The sequence below is a fragment of the Apaloderma vittatum genome, unplaced genomic scaffold (assembly GCF_000703405.1).
Source record: "Apaloderma vittatum isolate BGI_N311 unplaced genomic scaffold, ASM70340v1 scaffold15150, whole genome shotgun sequence".
NCBI lineage: Eukaryota > Metazoa > Chordata > Aves > Trogoniformes > Trogonidae > Apaloderma > Apaloderma vittatum.
The window spans coordinates 1-18,111 of NW_009694121.1; the positions used below are offsets into that span (position 1 = coordinate 1).

The 18,111-nt window shown below is 41.7% G+C and overlaps 1 protein-coding gene across 1 annotated transcript; it reads right to left on the reverse strand.

Annotated features, from left to right (window-relative positions):
- Window positions 1-475: 475 nt before the first annotated feature.
- LOC104271723 (serine/threonine-protein phosphatase 6 regulatory subunit 3) lies at window positions 476-16,990 on the reverse strand (the record flags this gene model as incomplete). The annotated part of the gene is made up of 10 exons (XM_009866481.1): window positions 476-629; window positions 2,068-2,186; window positions 2,790-2,920; window positions 3,613-3,667; window positions 5,686-5,765; window positions 9,314-9,400; window positions 13,253-13,338; window positions 13,718-13,833; window positions 16,291-16,355; window positions 16,841-16,990. Coding segments are annotated over 10 exons (1,043 nt in total), but the record flags the coding sequence as incomplete, so codon positions are not given.
- Window positions 16,991-18,111: the final 1,121 nt, after the last annotated feature.

The following is an 18,111-nucleotide window of genomic DNA, read 5'->3' on the forward strand; positions in this document are numbered from 1 at the left end:
ATCCTCCTCCCCAGGACTGCTCTCAACCCACTCACTGCCCAGCCTCTATCTGGGCTTGGGATTCCCTCGACCCAGAGGCAGGACCTTACACTTGGTCTTGTTAAACTTCCTGAGACTGGCCTGGGCCCACAAACCCCCAAACCGATTAATTTTACAATATCCATAAAGAATCATCATATGAGCTTTTTACTGAACAGTTCATGTTCAGTTTACTCAAACTGGGTTTGGTTTACCCTAAAATATAAATAAATAAACAAACCCCCCCAACATGCACTCTCATCAGAATCTGGGCTAACATTAAAGGACGCAAAGACTTTTAAATAACCCTCTAAAACAATGAGACTACACACCTTGTGTTCCACTAGAACATGACCAACACAGGCTTGGGTAGAGATGGACACCCCAAGGGAATCAAACAGCAGCTGCTGTTACGTTTAGTTGGGAAGAACTTGCCCTGAATCATGAACATCCTTACCTCAAAGAGGACGTGAACTCGGAAAACGAAGCCCAGCCAGTTTCTTTTGCCGGCATCGGCTCTTCTGTACTCCACACATCAGACCCGACAGAATCCAGGGTAGCACCGTGTGCGGTCTCCATGGGTACATCAAAGTTTGCCGACCAGTTTGGTGCTGAAAAACCACCACCGACTTCGTTAGGAACAAATTTATAGCAAGAAGATAAGCGCGCATACGCCTAAAACACTGATTTTCTACACACGTTCTAAGAAGAGCAGTGAAATTCATAACGAGACTTTAAGGCACATGCAGAAGAATCCTCTATATACTGTTAAAAATGAATGCATTCCCTAGAAGGCAGATTCTACTAATAAGGCAGAATTTTAAAACCAGTAACTCAAGAGTACTCTGCTAGAAATCAAGATAGCTTATCTGAAGAACAAAACCAGTAAACCATACTAGATGACAAGCATAATGCCACTTTATTATTTAAGCAACATTTGTTATTTTTCAAAAGTAATTTCTATAATACTGCTACTAACAAAAATTCTTTATACAAGAGTTTTCATCCCTTTTTCAGTTTCCTGCACACATTTTTGTGAACATAGAAAATGAGCATGTCACCTCAGGTATTGGCAATTGCTAAATTTCTCATGCATTAAACATCACGACTAAGTTTCAGAAAAGTTTAAGGCTTTTTACGACTTAAAAATATTTATTGGAATTTTAAATTTTGGCGCAATTGTCACTTAACAGCATCTAATTTAGGATAGGTCAATTGAAAATACTTCACCTACCCAAGGGAAACATGTTTTTCATTAACACTTACATACAAAAAAACAGGCTGAAAAGGAAGCTCTGACTAGCAATTAGAAATTCCAACCCAGGCAGATATGGGAGGAGACCCACATGGATCAAAACTTGTTTGACACACAGATGCCAACGACACCAATCTGACAAAAGAAAAGAAAACCCTTAACTTTTCCTTCTATTTTAATTTACTTCCTTACAGTCTAGATAAACACAAGGCTTTTACCTACAGATATTGCCAGTTTAACTAGAGCTAGTTTAGTCTACTGCAGCTCGAATGTGAACACTTGTAAACCAAGTATATCCGTTAAGTTTCCACATAAGAATCTACTGATGCACATCTTCTATTCACACATGAAACCAGATCAATGCAAACGCACATGGCTTCTGTTGGAAGTCTTTGAAAAGAGCATTGTTAGATGAAAAGCTGCTCTGAAAGGCTTCCATTACAATAACCCTTATTTTAGGTTTGGAGCTTAACCACCTAGTAGTTGTGTAGGCAGTCAAAACGTATAACCAACTACATTTCAACCTTTCTTTTCCCATTTCTCCTTTTTTTAACCCCCCCCTTGAAGAGCTGAAACATGAAATCTGAGAGAGACTCAGCAACTTGACTGAAGACAGGTAAGGAATTCAAACTTCCCAACATTCACATGCTCTGTTGCAAGCAGTCTTCCCAGTGGGAGAGACTACTTTATTACGACAGTTGGAATAAAAACGGTAAATGAGGAAAACTCCTACAAAGACTGCTAGATCTAACACTCTGCTGTAACTCAAAGCAGCTGGGAGAAAAGCTACGTACGTTCACTTAAGTCTACTTCCATTTTGTCCTCTGTATTTGCGTGCGATTCAAACAAATCTTGTTTCGTTCCGTCCTCTTCTTCCGAATCCGTACTTTCTTCACTGTCCGTACTGCCCGAACTTAAAACACAAAGACATAGTTTATGTTCTGTGTTTAGTATCAGACCCTGGGCACAGCATTTGCCAGTACTGGAGAGTTTGAAGCTACAGAGAATTACAACAGCTGTAATCTCTGGTAGATTAGCTGAGGTATAGTTGATTAGCTGTTAGTATTTCCATCATTTCTCTCTCAAAACTCAGGTTTTAAGGTTTTTTCATTTCATCATGGAAAGAGGCTCTTTTTTCCCCCTTCTTTGGCATCCAAAAAACCCAATTGATTTTGTCGAGAAAGTACTAACAACGTGCATTTCAAAGGTTGCAAAGCAAGACAAGGTCGGTTTTGCGACTCAAGTCAGAATAAGCTAAGAATAAGCAGCAGGAAAGGAAGAAGCTGAGAAAGCCAAAGCGTAGGAAGTGCCGAGTGGGCTCTTCCGCAGAACTATGCCATCTTCTGCAAGCTGGGGCTGAAAGACGGGCACAGGAGCCATCCTTCATTTCTCCACAGAATGGAAATAGCTACTCCTGCGGGACAGCCCGTGCTAGCTGCCAGCCTGAACCAAAAGATGTGCTTCAGCATCTGAGGGCTCACCGAACTGGTATTTGGACGAAACCTGTATTTCGTACCTGGAACGCCTCTGAGACTCCGGTGTAAAGGCAATGTGCTTTTCTTCCCAAATGTCTTCTTCATCAGAGCCACCATCATCAAACTGCTGTATCCGTTCCTTACAGCACGCCTCAAACAAGGCTATATTGCCCTGAACACAGCGGAAACATAGAAGGTGTATTTATTAATAATCAGTCAAAATTTTAAAATACACGACTATTCTGAAGAGAATCTTAACCCAGTGGGCATAAAAAAGAAGCAATTTCTCTAAAAGCAGCAGAGCGCCAGAATGACTGAGCAACTTAAAGCTTGTCAAGAAAATCTTCAGTGGTGCTTGTTTTTCCTCAGCTTCTCACAAGCTGAGCGGCGTTTGAGAACAGCTAGGAGTTTCCCTCATGTAGGAATGCCACTGAAGAGCTTTGCAGATAACCAGACTATCGAATATTCCAGCTTTATTTTTTGCAGCGGGGTTCATTTCAGCTCAACTGACAAATCACACTTAGGGTCAGAGTCGCTATCCTCACCTTCCCATCACCACAATCACCGGAAGGCAGAAATAGCTTCTACCCATAAAACACAGTGTGAAAGGTGCAAAAATCAGATCCAATCCTGATCTTGAACCTGGCCATGCAAAGTGGAACCAGTTCTGTTGAAGACTGAGCACGAAGAACAACAAGAGCGTCTTCCAATTTGAAAAATATCAAGATCCAGGAACAAGGCAGGTTAGTTATTTCCAAAAATAACACAAAGGACTAAGGGTAACAACCACTGCCAAAACTTTGAGATCACACCGAGGCTGAAAAGGCAGCAAGTTTTTCTGACAGAATAGGAGCACATACTTACACTTTCGTTCGTATTGAGAGTAAAGTTGATGTCTGAGACTCGATCAAAAGAAACACTACAAAAAAAATGCACGCAATAAAATAAGATGTTGTATTACGACACAAAGACATTTCATTTCTCTGAGGGTTCTCATTGAATAATCTAAAAATAAGGTTAAAGACAAAGTAGTTTCGAACACAAAACAGTCACATTCCACACTGTGGAGCCTGGTGTTCATCTGATTTTTCTAATCATGAAGTATTTTTAACAAAAATCCAGAGGAATGTCATCTCTACCCTAACAGGTAGCTGTGAAGATGCAACAAGCCTAAGCAAGTGTAACTGAAACGATATACACAGTTTTCAAATGTCTGGAACAAAAACGTGGGCCTGAAGATTATCTAATACCTCACTAGCGTCTGCCATGAGAGAGCTCCAAGAGCTGCAAATATCTGCCTCAGCAGCTGATACTTAATTGATTTCACCACTACAGAGGGACAGAAAAATGTAACATCAGCTTCTGTTTCCTAAAGAAGGTGTTGGTTTTAAACCAGTCACTGAAGGTTTCTTCCAAACTGAACAATAAATATTAGGCTTTACACACCTTCACCTGCTGACCTATTGAACAGTTTCACTGAAGCAATCACAAACGTGTCAGACTAGACCAACTAAATTTCTAGGGGAAGCAAAAAGAAACACAGGAGGAAGAGATGGGAAATGCTCCCCGACTTTCCAAAGAGTTCATGTATTTTTTCTCTCAGCACAGAGCAGCATATTGGGCAGAACACTCCCCAGGTAACAAGGTAAGTGATCTCAAGGAACGTGTTGTAAGTGTGACTGTCATTACTGTGCAGGTTACTGGAGTGCAGTAATTCAGACGGTAAGCAGGCAATTTAAGCTGCAACTGACTCCTGCACAAAAGGCTTCGCTTTAAATTAACTTTACCTACATCTTAATGGAACTCAGGGGTCCATCATCAGTACTCCTACCACCAATTAAGATATCTGCTTACGCTGCCACCTTCTTTCCACCAAGACCATAAGCCACCAAAGGCATTATCTTCAAGGAATTCAAACTCCTGTCCTTGCCAAAATCCACTTGCTTCTAACAAAGTTAGAGCCTCCTGAGTTGCTTCCTCTCCCGTCGCATCTTCATCTATAATCCCAGTAAATTATGTGGCAGCAATGCTGCTCACGTGGTGTGTGCAAGCTCCAGTAAACTCTCCCTTACTGAACATGTCTTACAGAAGAGCAGAGGCATTTGATTGCATTTTACCAATCTAGAAAGCATTACTCAAAGATGCTTTCTATGCTTATCCACGTACTCTTGCATCCCAAGCCATGAATCCTTGCAAAAAACTCTATTTTCAGCAAGAGCCCTCACTCTTTTCCCCTTTCCACAACGGCACCAGTTTACTTATAACTGAAGAAAGAGGTCAGATATTGTGTAAGGTGGTTTGGGGGTTTTTTTGTTTATTTGCTTGTTGTTGGTGGTGTTTTGTTTTGCTCTTTTTTTTTTAACCTGACCAAGACTGCTCTCATTTCCCCAACACTTACCCTGTTTGTAGAAACAAGTCTTAACTGCCTTGATCTTGGAAAAAAAAAAAAGTAAGTTCACAGTGCCCTTCCTTACTGTCCCCTAGAGAAAAGTACACTCACAGACACGTTCCTCTCATCTTTCTCAGGAAAAATTAAAAGTAAAGCTATTCATGTACTCTGGTAGATAGATTCAGCAGGGGGGAAAAAAAAAAAATGAAGTAATTATGTGGAGGCCCAGAGAAAGTGACCCCAGCGATGCCATGTCATTAGACAGACACGGCTTTCAAAAGCAGCGCTATAACTGAGTTATTCACAAGCACTGGGTTCTCCTGTTGGCACAACCAGGACATCAGAAATGAAAGACAGAGCTGTTGTCTTCCTCTGTGAACTGCTCAGGAGGGCTTCTATCAACGCACACAGTTGATATATAAGAAAACAGGAGTGATTGGCAAGTGCCTCACATCAGGGAAGGCTTGTAATTATCAGCAGCAAAACCACAGCCAGGTAAGAGGAACCCCCTGAGACTACAGTCAAAGCCAGCGTAACGTTATACTCACTTGCCGATGTCATCTTGATCAGCAAACTTCTCATCGTTGAAGCCAAACTGGTCAATAAAATTGGACGTCATTTGTTGCATCTGATAATCAGAAAAGGCCTGGCAACCCCAGGACCAACGACAGTGATATAATGATTCTAATAATACTCTAAATCCTATTTGCCCATTTTCCTCCAAAGAAATAAAGTCTCTCTAATCTAAAGGTAAAGGACAGGGAAAGGATTTGTCCTGATAATTGAATTTGAAATGGGAACCCTGACTCCGCACCTGCTCACGTTTCCTGACGTGAACGTCAGTCAATCAGCAGCTCTCGTTGAGAAAGTGAAACCTCTGGCTTAACCACACACTAGTGAGCACAACTGCGCCCCAGAGAAACAGCCAAGCCACACAGGAGATGAGATAAAAGAAAAAGGGGTTCCAAGGAACATGGCAAGAACCAAGGCAGCACATTATATGTTGACACAAAAGCCCGGCTGCCCATTTGTCACGAGAAACAGCAGCGTCGGGAACATGCACCAGCAGTGCCTACCCCACACCTAGGAGAAAATTAGTGAACGTTTTACACCTGAGTGCAATGCCACCAACTCCACTGTGCTCTTTAGCTGTTTCTTTTTAAAAAAAAAAAAAAAAAAGAGGAAAAAAAGATGGCAGTGTCAACTGCCAGCAGACAGGTATGCACACACTAAGGTACACACGGGCATTCTCTCCTATCCATAACCAATAGTTTTTGTCCCTTATTTCCCACGACTATAATTAAATTGTCACAGATTCTCCAGGACATCGTAACAGTGTCACTTCCATGTGTAGTCAGCTAATGCTACATACAGACAAGACCCTTGAAGAAGCTGGTGAAGCTGAACAATGTGAATATACTAAGGAAACAAGAGGATGGTCAAAAAAAAGCAAGTATGAAATCTGGAGGAATAAGAAAGAAAACAGAGAAGGATGAGCAGGGCTGGGAGTGGGTGCAAAAAACACTCTCATGACAGGAAGGGTCACTACGCTCAGCCACGCCAAAGCAAGAACTCTTCTACATTTTCATCTTAAAACTTTTAAAAATCTGATAGTTAGCTCTGAAGAACTTCAGACTGACACAAACACAATTCAAGTATTTCCATTACACGGGTAGACAATCAATTACTGACCACTCACCCTATAATATGACCCTGTTTTACACTCACCACTAAGCTCACCTTTCCAATCAAGTATTTTTATTCTCATGGAAATTAAAAAGCTCCTTTGATTGGACTGCCTTAGCAAATTACCTCCACAGGAAGAAAAACCCAAAAGGTTGAACAGGCTTGTTCTGTTTTACAAAAGGTGCAGTCCTCAGCAGAATGAACAGGAAATTGGTTACGAGGTTTATGCCACCAGCTAGTTATGAAACCAGTGTGAAATCTTAGCACTGGATCAAAATCGTCTACAACAAGTATACAAAATGCAGTTCTAAACAGGTAGCGTAACTCAGACTGAGTTCTGTAACATATTTTCAGTGGCCTTAAAAAACAGAAGCAAGAAGTGGTGCTAAGCTGGCGGGGAACGGACCGAGGCTTTGCTCATGCAGAAGTTTCCCGACAGGCACATCCAGCGCTGGCACCACAACAGCCCAGAAGCAGGGGACAGAACGCTTTTTCAGAGACATCAAGTTTCAAACCACTGTTCAGAAACTTAAACAAAAAGTGGTTCTAAGAAAGAAGTGGAAGAAAACAACTAAAACTTTCTCCTTCTGGAACAAAGGTTCTTCATTAGAAGAAATCAGTATCAAACCGATATGCCCGAAGTCACAGCCAATGGAAATCTGCACAGCCAGAAGTTAAATCTGACAAAACCAGACCAGAGGTAAGTTCCTTAGCACTTTCCTCCCTTATCCAATTCCTAACAGACCCACATGAATTTTGGAAATTTTCCTTCTGTTTTCTCCTTTAACTCTTGATCTAGGATAGAGAATTCTAGCTTAAGCCAGAGGCACCTTCATGAACGAGTTTGTGCAGCTGGAGAACGCTTTAAGCAATTTCAATGTGTTTCCCGTCAGTGATTTATCTCGTCTAGTACCATGTTTTCCTCACCAGACCACTTTCGAAGGTGTATTTCATTAGCTTAGCTTAAAAAGAAATAAATAAAAATTGAAAGGTGATAAATTTGAGGGGAGGAAAAAACACAATAAAAAAACCCCAACCAGGCAGCGGACCATCTGCATTTCTTCAGATGCACTACCTGGAAGCGCTGGGACTGTGGGGCACAGGGGTCCCTACAGGGATTCAGGGAAAGCCCAGCTATTTGAAGATTTCACTTTCTCACCAGAGCCGCTGCAGATAGCACTCAACAAGTTTGGATTCAGGTGCGCCTACGCAGCTAATAATGCATCTGGTTCTTAAAACTTGAGCCACCACCCACAAGTTAAACTTCACAAGCAATTACTTACTATAAAAACTATAGAAGATGTATAAAGTACCGAACCCAGGCTTAGAGTAGGTAGCTAGCGTGAGGTGAAAGATTTGGGTTCGTAACCCAGGTAAGCAATGCGCTCTGCAAAAAGGATCTTGTGCCGCACGGCTCCCACTCTTTCACTGCCAGCGGTACTGCAAACAGCACAGCACTGGTACAGAAACGGCACCACTCTTCATTGAAACAGCACCAATATCCTCCAAAATCCCTCACCGCAGAAATAAGCACATATCGTAACCACAGTAAAGGCTGCATCGCTGTCGGTCAGCTAGGAACGCAGGACAGCTACAAGGTGGATGCAGCTTTGGCTTAAAGCTTTCAGGCTGGTGGATCTGACAGTTCCCCAGGTGGTCTCAAGTGGTTTTGGTGTGCGGTTCTTTTTCATTAAACCAAATGATAAATAATTATCTTTGAAACACTAATAAATGAGTTGCCAAAAGCACATACTGAATTTAAAAATAAGTCAATTGGAAATTTATTCCGGGAAGACATCGTACACATAGAATGTCAGGGGTTGGAAGGGACCTCCAGAGATTATCTAGTCCAACCCCCCTGCCAGAGCAGGGCCACCCAGAGTTAAAAACACGCGAGCTGCTAGATCCAGCCTGTCGAAGGAGCATATGTAGATCTTCATTTAAATCTTTGACAGCTGCTAGTTTGACATTTTGCCCAAAACTAAAAGCATGTAACAACAACCAACCAATCCTTCTTGTTTCCTCAGGAAACTAAGGGTCAAAAAAACCCAAACTACTCGCAAACCCAGACAGAAACATGTATTTGCTGTTGCAGCAATTCACACTTGCCAGAAAACACATTTAGAAGCCACCATTTCAAACTTGGACATCCAGAAAAAAACCCACAGTTAACATAGAAACTGTGTTCTGCTTAGCCAGGCAGCTCTCATATAAAATGTGTTCTGAGGCATAATGAGTAGAGATCTGCGTCCACAGCACGATCAAAGCCTAAGAAAGGGAAGGCACACCAGGATATCACGACACGTGTTAAAAAACATACCTCTGGGTTTGATAAAACACAGTCATGTGCAGCCACACACACGTAAGTCTGTTTTTAGACTTTTTAGGTTTGTATTTGCTTGAGAAACACGAAGTTCCACTGCTTTTTCAAAATTTGTTGTTTGTTATTACAGAAAGAGCATCTTGTGCTGTTAAAAGGATTGAACTCACCTGCTGCAAAGAAGAATCCTGTGAGAAGCCGGTTTCTTTAAAGTCAATTTCATCATCACTGGAAGAATGAATGTGGCAGGTAGTGACCTGCAAAAAAAGAATTTAGTTATTGGCACGGAATATGCCAGCGCCTCAAGGACCCTCATACTGTCTGGCTGAATCTTTACTTCTGTATCAAAACAAGAAACTTAATTTTTGTTTTCCCAACTGTTACACCACAAAAGACAGTCTCCAAAATATTCCAATAGTGTTAACACATACACGAGTATTAGACACCTCAAAAAGCCCAAGTGTTTGACTACTCCAGAATGTCAGCTGCAGGACTGGGGTGGGGTTTTTTGTTATGTTAAATAGTCAGTTATCTAAAATAAAATGAGACAAAGCTTGCACCTTGTCTTTGTACTGCGTGAAGAACAGCAAGTGAATTAACAGTCACCAAAATACTAGGTTATATACAGAGAGCCTCCACCTCTCCTATAATATAAGATAGGGAAAAATTAAAGGGAAACTGTGTTTGGTATCTATGGTATTTACAGAAAGACAAAAGAACTAAGACTTCAAAAGTTTCCAACCAACGTGAACTTGCTGGAACAAACAGGGAGCAGCTGCTACAGCAACTGCTGTTCTAAACATGACCCTTGATTTAGTCATGATCTGACATACGGCTGGTGGGAATCGTTAGTTCAGTGACACTGATAGCTAAGCAACACTTAATTAAAAAAATAATTGGGAGTGCTCTATTCTTGCCCATCCACCATTCAGCCCTGCACTGCAATTTGCATTCCAGAAGTACCCTGACCTCAAGGCAGCGAATTTCTGAAGGAAACCTGACCTATCAACACTAACATATCGGCAAGTGGGAAGAACGGTAACCTCTGGGCTTGTCACGGCTAGAGCAGAACTGTTCCATCAAATGACAGACTAAGTCCACGGAAAGTTAGCGCTCACTGTATGCTCAGGAAAAGATTCTTAAAAAGCCTGCACGCTTCGAGGCAACGACACGGCCTTCCACGCGACAGCCTGAGCTGCCCAAGATGCCGCCCTCTTCCTTCTGAGAGGACATGAGTTAATACACCTACTCCTTCCAAAACCACAACTTGCTGGGGGAGAACAAATGTAAACCCAGTAAGAAGTTGATTATTTAGTTTCAGTTGTTACTAATGAACGCATTAATCCTCAGCAGGAAGCTGTAAGAGCAGGAAGCTCCAGGCTCGAAGCAAGACGGTGTCTTGTCCCCCAAACTCTCCCTTTGGGAGCCAACAGGACAGAAAGCCCAAGATACACCAGTTACTTCTTGTTTCCTGACAGATGCTGTAGTTGAAGCACAAGCCTTAAAGAAAGAACTAGCATTGCTCTGCCCTAATGAATAAACGGCAGACTCACACCAGGGGAGGGACTGGGAATGACCACTGCAAACTCCAGTAACTAATTCCTTGCTTAAAGCTCCGCACCATTCACACCAGGCACCTTCTAACACTAACACACAGTAACTTCTTGCAAATAATTTCTTCTGATGTATGGCATTTTTCCCCTTGCCTCTTGAGAATATTAAGAAGGATTTTCCTTAAGGAAATAGTAATTTTTAAGGCAATTATGAACAATCTACCCTGGAGACTGTAATTTTTAGGCTTAGGAGAGGTATATTCTCCTTGCGCAGTCTTTGAGCGCACCTCACAAACATTCAATATCACGACTGATGTTGGAAGGAAGCCCTAAGCGACACAGTTGAAGTTACACAGGTCTCTTGTACAAGCCTACCATTACAAATTGTATAGCATTCTTCACTGTACCAGCATCCATAATGCACCTGGTCTATAAAGAAAACAATTACTCCACATTCATTTCACCTTCAGCTAGGTAAGTGTAGGTAGGTAAGTTTAGTGAAGTAGTGCCTACTTCTAGCAGAATGACAATAAGCAGTGGAAAAAGAGAAATAAACTTTCTGTAAAATGCTCTGCGGAAACCCTGAGACAGCTCTGCTACGCATACACTTCTAAGTCTGCAGTTATTGTTGTTTTAGAAAATGTAACAAGAACTTGCTTGAAAAGACAGAAACATCTAAGGAGGAGGAAGAGGATAAAAGGAAGAAAGCGTTGATACATTTACAACATCCCTGATGTAAAACAACTGGAAAAGGACAGTCTCACGGCTGCAGCAGCAGCTCATTATGTGTGGGAGCCCAGAGCCACAGACCTTGTTCCATCAGGGTACGAGAGCTCCCTTTGCCGAGAACCAAAGGACTGAAGCACTGGAAGTACTCACAAGAACAGTTATTCCCACGGACACAATTTACTGACATCCTTTTGAAGTGAACGTCATATCCTAAAACTATGCACATCACCTGAGCTCAGTGAGCCGACCGAAGATCAAATATAAAAGGGAACAGCACAGTTCTGTCAGTCAGGTGGGGAACTGTGTGCTTAACTATTACATCAGCGTGACTAGCTGCCACTCAATAGCTTGCTTACGGTAAAAAAAACCAACCAAAAAACCCAACCCTTGAGCCTAGTAAGGAAGTCTGCTCATCTACCTGGCAATAAATACAAGGCTAATCCATAGAAAATTAGGAAAGGTGTGCTTAAGATCCTGCTCTGAGGGCGCTGAATAATCTGCATTTTAAATCCTGTATATAGTTTTCCAGGTATACGCATTAGTTCTGATAATCCCAGGATACTTTCATGAACTTACAGAAGAGCTCGAGCACTCACACAAACCAAATTGTCCAAGTTTACAGATGGAGAGAATGGGTCTATGGAGACCAAAGAACAGACAAAAGCAGCGATATCAGGGGGCCAGTACGACTGGAAAGAACTACTGCGGTGCTGTGCTTTCAGGAGACACCCACAAAATAACCACAAGTTAAACCTGACTCAGTAAAACAAACTGAGTTTTCTACGAGATCTGTCTTTCAGTATCTCCTACAGCTGTCCATTACTGCTGATCTTTGAGCTAAACGCTAATCCAAGGCTCAGGAGAATTGACCACGCAAGCAGAAACAAAGCCTGTAACTTCAGAAATTCCAAGAGGGTGGTATTTTCCAGGCAGCACCTTAGTTAAAAGAATTTGTTTAAATGCTTCATGTTTCTACTCAACTAAAAATTTCCTTCAGAGGAAGTTTTACCGTCACTACATCAAGTATGTCCAAGTAAATGATTATCTACAGAACTAATTACAGTGTTATTAACTATAAATCAGCTTAAAGTTCTGCTTCTTTAGATGACTCTTCTCTTCACCTTCACCCCGCAGTTTATAGCGAGGAAAACAGCCGTATTCTAGAAGCACTACGAACTTCTCTGCGTTCACAGGCTCACGCGCCATCTGTGCATCATTTGTTGTAGTTTCAGCTGACCTTCCTATTGCTTCTGTTGCCACACACGTCATGTTAGCATTATGTTTCAGCTGCTATATTATGTTGAAATAGCAAATTTAACACTTAGAGCCCAATTACTATAGCACAAGGATAAGCTAATAAAGCAAATCACTGCATTCCCGGAGAAGCCAGGTACCTTAAAATTCTTTAATTGGTCTGTTGATATGGGAAACAGCCTCTGCTTAGTGAAGTCTTCAAGTAATTACTCTTAAACTGCTTAATATGATTACACAAAACGTCTTCATACCCCTACTTAAGTTTAGCTTTTCTCTGAAAGTGTAATCACTACTGCTATGTGCAGAAAAATATGAAAAGTGCACAATAGAAGTATGCAAAGTTGCTGAAACGAGGTCAGTAACACGTGCAGTGGGATTCCCACACAAAATATTAACTATACGGCTTTAGCTGAAAAGTAAACTGAAGAATTATCAGTTCCAGAGCTCAGCAACCAGATGTACTTGTTGACACAAGTACATGGTAGCTGGGAAGTCTGCTTGTGCTACTGACAAAAAGAAAGCGGGACCCAAGCACACAGTAGCAATTCTGATACCTTACCCAGCACTACTTACCAGGTCCACCGTATTCCTCTTGTTCGTTTCTCCTAAAGAGTTTGTGCAGAATGTCTCCCATCGTTCTCTGACCTCCTCTGGAAGCTCTAGCATAGGAAACAGAAAAAAAACCACCTCGGTTTGATACTATTGACAAGGGAGCATGTTAATTTTTAATTGCTCTTTTCTGCTCTGCCATCCTCCTAAATCCATAGAGACTACTCCATCTAGCAAACAAGTCCAAATCAAGCAGGTCAGCATCTCTTTGCAATTATTTCAGGGAGCCTTGATACTGTTCGAAAAACAAAACAAAAACAACCACCACCAACAACAAAAAAAAACAACCAAAAGGAAGGATGGCTTTAAATGGAATGCATTGGGAATTTCTTCTTTTATCCAACAGCTGCCTCTCAATTTAAGTTTGATTCACTTCCTCAACTTTGACAAGGAAAGCCGTTAAGACAAACTTAGGGCTATTAACATTACCTTTAATGAGCTGTTGAACTAGAGTACTGTTTGGCCCCTTATCTGTACTATGCACAATGCAGTTTGCTATCCTCGTGAGGTGACCCATGTAGCCATGCCGTCGTCCTCCTTCAGCCCTGCAAGAGACACAAGGAATTCAAATGCCCATGCCCAGAGCAACTGTGCTGCTACACTTTGTTATAAAACACTCTACCAGAGTCAAGAAGTTACCCAAGGCAAGTAGTGCAGGGATTAAGCACAAGAGTCGCATTCTAAAACCAAAAGGTTCACAAAAGTACTCAAGAACTGAAGATATGTCCTGGTCTGACTACACTGAGTCAGTTGAGAAGGCTTAATAAGCACGCAAACTACTTAGAAGGAAGTGTAGAGTATCCGAACAGATTATTTCTGCTTTCATGTTTGTGTGTGTAGAAAGAGAAATGTCATTGAAATAATGAGAAGATTAAAAACACATCCAGACTTTAGGAAATTTCTGTTGCTGGGAGTATTTTTTGAAAGCCCAAGTACATTGAACATTCTCTCAGACCTTTGAGTCCGCAATCAAAAAAGAATTCGTAACTCCCAGCTGTGCTCTAGTATCACAGGCTGCAATGTTTAGCCTACAGAGCTGGAACAGTATGACTGACGGATATTTAGGTTAGGATCATTGCTTTCCTGAAGTTTAGGAATCATATTTAAGTGCACAGCAAAGGTACAATTACAAGGCAGTTTGAATACTCGTTATGTGACAGAACTGCTTTGGAGAGACAGGAATTACCAGTTTCTAGAGTAGTGCTTTGAGTAGCGGCAATCAGCTGGAATTGTTTGAGACCCAACCGGAGACCTGAAGCGTGAGCTCTGATTTGGACTGAATTTCCAGCGTTCAGTTGCAAGCTAACCAGACATTTGCCGCTTCATCTTTTTAGGGTTTCGTGCTTTTTAAATGAAAATAATCAAAGCTGTCCCACTCAACTGGCTAGACAAACCTCCTGTGAACCTGACTGAAACCTCTGTAAAGCGACAGCAGCTCGGGAAGTAGCTTTTGTCACACAAACACAAATCAGGTTACTTGGTTTTCCACCATCATTGCCCAGGTAAGCGACATGACGTCGTATCAAGGCCACGTGCCGATGGGAATGGCATTGCACTGCTTACAGGAACAGCTCCAGAGAGCCTGATCTTATTTCCTCCACTGCTTACGTAACACGTACATTCAAAACAAGCAACACCCAATGATGGCAAAAGGTTGTCTGTGACAAAGCGCACCACCTTGTCACTGCCTACCCAACGAGCCTCAGACACGATTGTATCTGCTCTTAGCAAACACTTATCGATCCAGCGAAGCAAACAGCTTTTTGCTGTCAAATATTCACCAGCAGAAAGCAGTCACGCTCAAGCTTCCAGAGCTGCCCAATACAATGCCAAGTGACAGACAAAATAACTATTTCCTGAAGCAGTTAAGCTAAAAATATCTTTATGTTATCTTAAAAACTTTTCTTTGATAGATTCATACCTGTACCAAATTGGATAAAGGAGTTAATTACTTAATCTGCTTGTTTCTGACAAATAAAAATCAATTCTTTCCAGATAAAAGCACAATCTGAAGCTTACAACTATTTTCTGCATTAGCCAATACTAAACTAAATATTTAAGTCATCCATACGGTGAACACTGGATCAAGAACTTTCTCAGCCAATCGAAGAATAGTTTTAGGTTGAATCTATGCCAATAGCTTTCCATACTTCTCTCCTACGAGAGTCTAACTGGTGACCAAGTCGGCAGTTTTCTGTGACACCAGGATGTTCTGTAACACCAGGAGAATACGACACAGTTCAATCAAGTCCCATTCCCGTTCCCTGTACTACTGTCTTAATCTATTTCAACATCCTTATTTTCAGGCCAGTTACATTTGCCATGTGTTTACTACCCGATTCCCATCAAAGAGGAAGAGGACTACTCGGGGGAGTAGAACTGTCTCAAACAATGCATCAGTGAAGCAGCGGCACTACTGCAGCCAGCTCGTTCAGTATTTTGACAAGTTAGTGCTAACGTTTACTGTCCAGCATCTCCCAAGTCAAACTCGTGAGCCTTCAGAGAGCTTTTTTACCTCCTTGGGTGAACACCTATGACCCCAGTTTTAGACAATGTGAGCTACTTGAAACTTCCATCCTTTCACAAAGTCCTACTTTCAGAAGGTATTCCCTTGCTGAGGATTTAGCTTTTAACAGTGAGGAGCCTGTTGCTCCTGAATACGTAATAGGCTTGGACACGTTTATAAAGAATTTTCAGTTGCTTACTGGAGAAAAGTATTCCCTGTCCTCTCAAAATTTACGGTAATGTTCTTTACTTGAAGATGGGTAGACTTTAAAGAACATGGTAATATCTTACACACAGCAAGAATGATAAACTACTGTATCCTCAAAATGAAAAAGAAATAGAATGCAAAAAAAAGCATGAGAGAAAGCTTTAATCCAAATATTAACACACAATTGTTTTTAAAACTGGTCAGATCAGTTATGAATTGGTCACACACTCATTTCATGATTCAAGTCTCACACAGACAATGGCAGGGAATGAGAAAATTAGTTACTCACTGTTTCTTCTCATTCATCTCCCAGGCTTCAAGTATTCGTTCTATTAATTGGCACTTAAGGAAGAGCTATCAGAAAAGTAACACATGCTTAGTAGTAGTGAAATGGAACACTATTATGCGTTGTACAGTCGATTTCAACAAATACTGAAGTCTTACAAGACAACTAATTTCAGGCTCAGGATAAACACTTTCATTAAAGGGCTTAAAGTTAAAAGCAGCAGTCAGATCCCAGTCAGAAACCTACATTAATTCTAATTCTCTTTAGAGCAGCTGAGTTGCAGTAGCATGAAGTTATGAAATATCAATTTTAATTCTTAAAAAAAAAAAAAAAAGAGGAACACGTCGGCACACACGTTCACTTCGGGGAAGCAAAAATCTCTATAGCACATTCAGTTTTAACAGCCTGAACTGGTATTCTAAGAAAAACACCTAAGTATTCCTGTTCATTCTATACAGGAAGTAAAATTGGGATATATTTGATGTAAGAGTAACTGCTGCAATAGCCTGGAGACAGGAAAATTCAAGATATTCCAAAAAATCCCACAACTTACATGTTTCAGTAAGAGATTGTCCCCAGTGGAATCTTGATCTGTAATTGTGCCATTTTCTGTGCTTTCAAGAGGACTTGCAAGAATCAATGCAATACAGATTTCTACTTGAGTATGCAAGAAGTTATTCCATGTATACTTAAAGAACATGTCCTGAAAAACAAAGTCAGCAAGGTTTATACAAACCCAGGTCTTCTCATTAAACACAATCAATAACCTCATTTCACCAGGTCATCCGAATGATTACAACTGGACCAAATTCTTTAGGTTCTACAGGAAGTATTACTGTGACCTATGAGAAAGTTAATTGTTGTGCTTACTATCATCTGAACCGAAGGACTATCGTACTGGACCAGAACAAACACTCCCCACTTGCATTCTTCTGAACAGCCGCAGCCCAGAGACTGATGCATTACTTGGCACCTCAGCAGCCCTTGACAGATTTCTCTTTGAGTTCACCAAACCTTCCAGCACCTCCAAAACCATCAGTAACCTGCTCCTCACTTCAGCGGGATCCCTTGTACAATCATATGGACCAGTTTTGAACCTGTCATTGACTAGTTTTATTCTTCTCTTACAGAAGGCTACCTCAGATAACCCAGATGCAGCTTATTAAACACCTTGCACAAGACAGACAGATGCTGAGGCTGAGATACAAGTGTTCTAGAGTTGATGTGAGTTCTAGTGTCTAGAGTTGATGGAGCTCATTGAAGGAGCTTTAAACTAGATATGAAGGGGGAAGGGGATAAAAACAAATCTACCAAAAAGACTAATCTGAAGATGGTCCTTGGAATGGCATGGCAATGCCAGGGGTGAAACCAGTGGCCCTGCTGCAGTGCAACTGTACTTCAACAGAGGCTCCAGGTAATCCACCAGGGGCCCAACTCAAATGCCTTTATCTGAACGCCCGCAGCATGGGCAATAAACAAGAGGAACTGGAGATGCTCGTGTGCCTGCAGCACTACGATCTGACTGGCATCACGGAGACATGGTGGAATGACTCCTGTGACTGGTGTGTTGTCTTAGAAGGGTATAAACTCTTCAGGAAGGACAGGCAGGGCAGACGAGGAGGGGGTGTTGCCCTCTATGTCAACGAGCAATTAGAATGCGTGGAGCTCCATCTTGCGAGTGATGCTGAAAAGATCGAGTGCCTGTGGGCCAAGGTAAAGGGAAGGGGAGGTGACGTTACAGTGGGGGTCTGCTACAGACCACCGGACCAGGATGACCAAATGGACAAGGTCCCTCATAGACAGATAGGAGTTGCGGCCCATTCA